The sequence below is a fragment of the Oncorhynchus masou genome, chromosome 23 (genome assembly GCF_036934945.1).
Source record: "Oncorhynchus masou masou isolate Uvic2021 chromosome 23, UVic_Omas_1.1, whole genome shotgun sequence".
In the NCBI taxonomy this organism is placed as follows: domain Eukaryota; kingdom Metazoa; phylum Chordata; class Actinopteri; order Salmoniformes; family Salmonidae; genus Oncorhynchus; species Oncorhynchus masou.
In genome coordinates, this window is record NC_088234.1 from 21,318,596 (window position 1) to 21,326,235 (window position 7,640).

The 7,640-nt window shown below is 39.7% G+C and overlaps 1 protein-coding gene across 1 annotated transcript; it reads left to right on the forward strand.

Moving 5' to 3' along the window:
* Positions 1-1,061: 1,061 nt before the first annotated feature.
* LOC135510552 (uncharacterized) lies at positions 1,062-3,390 on the forward strand. Its single transcript, XM_064931568.1, has 4 exons — positions 1,062-1,127; positions 1,262-1,627; positions 1,801-2,151; positions 3,228-3,390. Exons 1-4 carry the CDS (start codon positions 1,085-1,087, stop codon positions 3,338-3,340), a joined length of 873 nt encoding a protein of 290 aa, XP_064787640.1. The 5' UTR covers positions 1,062-1,084; the 3' UTR covers positions 3,341-3,390.
* The last annotated feature ends 4,250 nt before the right edge of the window (positions 3,391-7,640 follow it).

A 7,640-nucleotide genomic window follows, 5' to 3' on the forward strand; every position in this document is an offset into this window, starting at 1 on the left:
ACTGGTAGCTCTGAATCTGAGTAACAAGAAAAACAGGTTGAGAAGACATTGAAGCAACATGAAAGTAGATGAATGTGATTAGATGAATAAAGCATTCAACAATAATAAATGATTTAGGCCATACTCAGGCATCTTTAAGTTGTAGTGTTGAAACATGTTTTCTATTCTCGTGCCACTAACACCCCCTTACACACACAGGAACCTATTTACAGGTACTCTGTGGTCTGTGATGAAAACAAGATGAGGATAGGTCTACTCTTTGTTAGGGCCTGCTGGCCTGTTGCATGCATGACCCTTCTCTCGCTCTTTTTCTATTTCTGTGGTTTTCAGCCAGATGTCTCAGAATCCTTAGTTCACTCATGCTGTTGGCTATACTTACTCTTCCAGTTGACAATTATAGCTACAATTAACCAACTGTTTTAATGAGGCAGCATATCGATACCAAGTCAACTGAAATCTGTGAAAAAACACAATGAGTTTTGTATTAGGTCATTTGACGTAGAGATCAATACAGTATGCTCAATCAAACACAATCCCTGATTTTCAGTGTGATGTTAGATGACTAGAACCATGGACCTATTCAATAACAATGTCTTAGGAGGGCATTCAAACTATCTTGTCCTTTGAGTGTAAATCCTGAAGGGTATATCACAAAAATAAAACTACTGTATTGTATTTGCTGTGTTTGTCATGTTTTTTTAGATGTGTTTATTGAGGTGAAGTGACTGATAGAAGGCCTAGTGGAAGACAGTGTCATAACATGCATGTTCAAAACCAGGTCACAAATTTGAGTCCCTTAGACAACAGCAGCTGCAGTGATAAAGATTCAGGGAAACCGTGTTTCAAAAATCAGTGCTCAATTTGTACATATCTAATTTATGAGACTCTACATCTAGGACAATTCTGGGACTCTGAACTGTAAAAGATACACGTAAAGACCACACTCATGCCTGAGTGAGGCGTTAACAAAAATGATGCGGTCCAGTTCGACCAATCACCTGTAACTCCATTGTTGAAGCGTTGTCTACATGGGTGGACTCTTTCCACACAAGACCCAAGTTGTGAAGAGCTGACAACTTTAAAGATGATCACACTGTGTCTGATCTTTCCACTTCTCGTAGAGATGGGTAAGTCAATCTTATACATTTTATATTTCTTGATTTGGAGACACAAAGTATCCCATTATTGTTCTACGGACACTACGACAATCCAAAGTTGTATTTAAGGTATGTAACAGCTAATGTAGTTTCATGTTCTCTAGTTCATGGAGTAGCTGGGACTGAGTCCTCATCCATCAGTCAGAAGAATGGTCTCATGTCAGCCAACGTTGGAGACACAGTGGTTTTACGTTGCTTCAACAAAGGCGACGTGAGAATAATGTTCTCCTGGTACAAGCAAAGTTTTGGAAATATTCCTCAGCTCATCTCAACCATCTATAAGTATGACAGGAATGCAACATTTTACCAGGAGTTTAAGGGTAACCCTCGCTTCTCAGTGGAAGGTGGCCAAGGGAAAAATAATCTAATGATCGCAGACGTGGAACTCTCTGATACAGGCACATACTACTGTGGAAGTGCTTATGGAAACAATTTGGAATTTGGACAAGGAGTCATTCTCATCATAAAAGGTAAAGAGAAAGTCATTATTATTATTTACTTTTTGTAAATCCGAATTTACAGATATACAGTGAAAATATGAGGTATTCTCAGATGAGATCTTAATTGAATAAATGTTGAGTTACAACACTTGCCACAGGGATACTCTGGAGAGATTAAATTGGTTTATTGGCCTTCTTGTCAGGGTCAGATTCCAGAAATTTGACTATACTTCAGCAGCCTGTGTCTGAGTCAATCCAGCCAGGAGACTCTGTGACTCTGAACTGTACAATACACACTGAGACCTGTGCAGGAGAACACAGTGTCTATTGGTTCAGACATGGCTCAGGAGAATCCCATCCAGGAATCATTTACACCCATGGAGACAGGAGTGATCAGTGTGAGAAGAGCCCTGAGGCTGGGTCTCCTACACAGAGCTGTGTCTACAACCTCCCCAAGCGGAACCTCAGCCTCTCTGATGCTGGGACTTACTACTGTGCTGTGGCCTCATGTGGGGAGATACTGTTTGGGAACGGGACCAAGCTGGATGTTGAAGGTAGACTACATTTCCTAATGTATTAAGCTATTATTAAAAATACAAACATTACGGTTAATTATTGATTTGCGGTATCGACTACTTACCGTTGCAATATAGTGGAGGGATACAGTATACACTGAGTATACCAAACATTAGGAACATCTTCCTAATGTTGATATTTAAATGTCCCCCCAACTCCCCTCCACCTTTTGCCCTCAGAACAGCCTCAATTAGTCAGTGCATGGACTATACAAGGTGTTGAATGCGTTCCACAGGGAAGCTGTCCCATCTTGACTCCAATGCCTCCCAGAGTTGTCTCAAGTTTGCTTGATGTCCTTTGGGTGTTGGACCATTGTTGATACACACAGGAAACTGTTGAGTGTGAAAAACCCTGCAGCATTGCAGTTCGACACAAACCGGTGCACCTGGCACCTACTACAATATCCCATTCGGCACTTAAATATTTTGCCTTGCCCACTCACTCTGAATCACACAATCCATGTCTCACTTGTTTCAAGGCTTAAGAATCCTTCTATAACCTATCTGCTCCCCTTCATCTACACTGATTGAAGTGGATTTAACAAATTACATCAATACGAGATCATAGCATTCACCTGGGCAGTCTTGTAACGTCTGCGACCAACTCACACTCCCAAACACTTAGCTTCCGAAACGCAGCCCACTTTCCAGCTCACTCTCAAGATCCCAATCACCGGAATTCTATTCACCTGTTCACACACCTGCATGTCATCATCCCACACTATTTACTTCAGTTCCTTGCAACCCATCACTGTGAGGTATTGTTTGTTTTGAGACAAACTTCTTTTGGAGTGCTGGTTTTTTCTCGTCCTGCGCTCCTCCAGTGTATGATAGTTTTTGCCTGCCTGACTCACGACGCCTATTCCCTGTCTGTACTGTTGCCATTTTGTACCAACCGTGTATGACCTTCTGCCTGCCCCTGGACCCAGCTACCTGCCTCCTCCCATAGTTCCTTCCAATAAACACCTGCTACGCTCTGTGCTTGAAACCAGCTCTCTCTCCTACCGTGTGCATTACAAGTCTATGGCATTTAAAGATCACTTTTATTATTTCAGATTGTGGCATTGATCCACAGATGGAAATGCTGGTCCTTCTCTCCATCATAAGATCTGGAATTCTCCTCTGCTGTCTGATCATCATAATCATCGTCTATATCACCAGGAAATAGATAAAGATAAGACCAGTGTCAATAGACTAGAGATGGGTTTTGGAATAAAGTTGGAGATATTGTATTATCGCTATGCATTGCAAATGATGATTAACTGAGATTGCTTTGTTGCTCGTATTGCATTTGAAAAATATTTGCCTGTGACTTTTAATTAAATTGAGCATCATCATCCTTGCTTATGCTGTATGTCTTAATTGATTGAACTGCTCACCTGAAAACCATGTGTACAGAATGTGCCTTCTTTTTGCATGAATAAATATAAATTTTAACAACTGATACGGACTAAAATAGAATTCTTCCTTCTCTTGTGTTCTGTACATACAGTATGTCTGTATGAATGTTTGTCCAGAGGGCTTCTGCAGACAAAACCTACTATTACCATGTTGAACACACCCACTCATCATGCACTCAGTGAGCTGTCCACAGGTACCTGAACACGGCCTAATGTGAGCTCAAAATGACGCCGTCTCTATGCTTTGGACAGGCCTGGTTGGCCTTGACTCACTATGTAGGATATCTATGTGGTCTCAGTGTGTTTTCTCTCATGTTTACATTGTTGATCATGACCATGACAATTAGAAATACAGTCCACTGACATACTTCATGCTATATAGCCTCTATCTATCACATGGGCCAGTTTCCCAGGCACAGATCATGACTAGTCCTGGACTAAGAAGCATGTCCATGTTCATTCCTTAACTACGATAATTGATTTAAAGTAGCAGTTGTATACATGTGTACTAGGCTACAGATAAGAGCCCTACCCACCCAGGTACACCCCCGACCCCTATTAAACTGTCAGGTGTTACATTTCAGATAGAGCATGATTCTGTGAATGGTAGTTAATGAGACTCATATAAATAGACTTGTTTAATCCTGTCAGTGATTCCCACATATACACTCATGATGCTCCATCCCTGTTCACCCTGCTACATTTCAAGACCTGTTGTAAACCAAACAGACCTCCTATAGGTCATCAGGAGAACTGTAACTGCGGTATGGGGTGGGGTGGGGCCAACTCTATCACAACTAAGTTTGATACTAAGAGCATATAAAGGTATGTGCTGTATATGTAATGTATGCTTAAATGTTCTGCAGGCTTACCAGACAACAGTATTACTTTAAACCCATTTACTGATGGACATTTATATTATTCTTTCCACGGTGAAACCTCAGGATTGGACAGCTTTATCCAGACTGTACTTGCAATCAACACAATGTTTTTTTTTAAATGACATCATCAAAACACAAAAAATGTCCTTCACCCACCCTGCACAAAATATCCTATAAAATAAGCATTGGTCCACTTTAAACATTGATTCAATGAGTGATTTTCAGTTAGACCATGGTGAGCTGAATAATGCATTTACAAAAATGACGCATGTGTCCAGTCAGACCAATCACCAATAATTGTAGAAGTGTTGTCTGCATAGTAGACTTTTTCCACTTAAGACACAGTTAGTAAAGAGGATGGCAACATCAAAGATGGTCATGGCACTGTGTATCATACTTCCACTTTTCAGAGTGGTGGGTAAGTCACACTTATATATTTCTCTGCGTATAGGATGTACACCTTTATTGATACAATTCATACATGTATATTGAGGTATATAATGAAGTTCTGTACTTTTGTGTATTCTAGCTGTGGCACAATCCTTAGCCATCCGTCTCATGTCAGGCAATGTTGGAGACACAGTGACTTTGCACTGCTTTCATGAAGGCAATTTGGCAATGCACTTCTTGTGGTACAAGCAACCCTTCGGATATAATCCTCAGCTCATGTCAACCTTTTATGAGTATGAAAAGAATGCTATATTTTACCATGACTTTAAGGGTAACCCTCGTGTCTCGGTGGAAAGCGGCAATGGAATAAACCACCTAAAGATCTCAGACGTTGTAAGGGGTGTGTGTTGGTGGCAGGGAAGTCAGGCGCAGGATAAACTTGGTATAAACGCAGTTGTTTAATAAATGCTGACAAAACTCCAAAACAACCAAAATGTACAAAATTACAAAGTGAGTACAAAACCCATCAGACACGAACACTAAATAGCACATCACATACAATCAAAACAATCTCCGACAAGGACATGAGGGGAAACAGAGGGTTAAATACACAACATGTAATTGATGGTATTAGAACCACGTGTGAAGGAAGACAATACAATATGGTGGAATTTGGAGGATACATTCTTATTGTAAAAGGTACAAAATTCACATTTAGAGAGAAAATAACTAGTTACTTATGGACTGCAACTGAGGGAACATCTTGAGCACTTTTTCCACTTTACCGTCTGGATACAATGATACTGAATACAAAATGATGTATTTGCATAATCAAATATTATTTTATGTATTCAACATATGTTTAGTTAAGACCCACACATATATTTACTGACATTATAACCTTCTTATCAGGTTCAGGATCCAGAAACACCACCGTTGTACAGCAGCCTGTGTCTGAGTCAGTCCAGCCTGGAGACTCTGTGACTCTGAACTGTACAATACACACTGAGACCTGTGCAGGACAACAGTGTTCTCTTGAGGTCCCCAAGAGGAACCTTAGCCTCTCTGATGCTGGGACTTAATGCTGTGCTGTGGCCTCAAGTGGGAAGATACCATTCGGGAACGGGACTAGGCTGAAGATCAAGAGCAGGTGATTCATCTTACAAGTTTGTTCATATCTATTGTATAATATACTATGTTAAACTGTACACAGTACTAGTTATTTATATCACATAAGAAAACATGTAACCATCCTTGAAGTTACTATACTTCAAGCACAATATTTATTTTCACAGACAATGGAGCACCCCCTCTTCTCTCGGTGTATTGACTGAGCCCAACGTTTGGTCTCTCGTTCATTCTGATCATTGTCCTTGGTAGCATCATGTACAAGATGAACAAGAGCAAGTGTCTGCAGTATAGAGGTAAGAGAAGTCCATACCAATGAAATCAATGAGGTATGTGACAGGTAAAGTCCTTCATAGAAGTTATGTATCTGTAATGGGAAAATATATCTTTGTCTTTCTTTTCAGGATCCGTCTCTCAGACAAAAGGTCCAGCAGTCTCTTCTTCAGATACAGGGGTAAGCAGAATTCCTGATGTTGCATTACCATAAAAAGTTTAAAGATTTACATATAGTAATATTCTCCCTCCATTTCTTAATTGTTCTTCACAGGCCCAAGATGCAGACCATCTCCTTTATGTAGATATGAATCTAAACAACAAGAAAAAAAAACTCTAGAAGACAGAGGAGCAACATGGAGGAAGAGACGGTGTACTCTGGGATCAGACAGTAGAACAATAAATCAGATGTCCATAAAATTCAGGAGCTGTTAGTTAACTGTCTTTCTTTGTTATTGTAACTGTAGCTACGAATAATTTAATTCATTAATTCTCTGCCATTTGATATTGACTTGATTGTGATACGATGAATAAATAACAGTAATGAAGACAAAGGATGTTGAATGTATTTATTTGGGCCATACTCAGGCATCGTTAAGTTGTAGTGTTGAGAAGTGTTGAGAACCTATTTACAGGTACTCTGTGGTCTGTGATGAACACAAGATGAGGATGTGTCCATGCTTGGTTAGGACCTGCTGACCTTTTGCACACAAGGACTTTGTCTCTCTCTCTCTCTCTGCTCTTTACTCTCTCTCTCCCTTTTTCTCTATTTCTGTGGTTTTCTGCCAGATGTTTCAGAACTCTTAGTTCTCTCATACTGTAGGCTCTACTACTTACTCTTCAAGTTGAACATTTTAGCAACAGTAAACATACTCTTTTAATAATGAGGCAGCTTATCTATACATAGGCCATCATTGAAAATAAGAGTTCGTTTTTAACTGACTTGCCTAGTTAAAGGTTAAATCAAATCAAATAAATACATAGTCGACTGAAATCTGTGAAAAAACACAGTGTGCTATCTATGTATTACATAATTTGACTTAGTGATCAGTAGTTCTTAGTCAAAAACAAACCCTGATTTTAAGTGTGATGTTAGGACACTAGAACCATGGACTTACTCAATTACAATATCATGGGAGGGCATTCTATCCATCTATTCTACTGGGTGTAAATCCTGAATGAGTGATCACTAAAAGAAGACTACTGTATTGTGTTTGCTGTGTTTTTTCCATGTTGTGTTTTTGGTGAGGTGAAGTGGCTGTGTGGTGATAGAAGCCTTATTCGATGACAGAGTCATAGCATACATGTTCCAAAAGGTTACAACATTGAGTCTCTTATACTACAGTAGCTGCAGTGATAAAGATTGAAACATTTGCTTAAAACAAGGTACAAATCT

Excerpts from the sequence above, each read along its gene's own strand:
- LOC135510552 (XM_064931568.1), top strand. The coding sequence starts at position 1,085 with ATGATCACACTGTGTCTGATCTTTCCACTTCTCGTAGAGATGG. Across the intron at positions 1,628-1,800 it reads AGTCATTCTCATCATAAAAG|GGTCAGATTCCAGAAATTTG; the intron begins GTAAAGAGAAAG and ends CCTTCTTGTCAG. Across the intron at positions 2,152-3,227 it reads GACCAAGCTGGATGTTGAAG|ATTGTGGCATTGATCCACAG; the intron begins GTAGACTACATT and ends TTATTATTTCAG.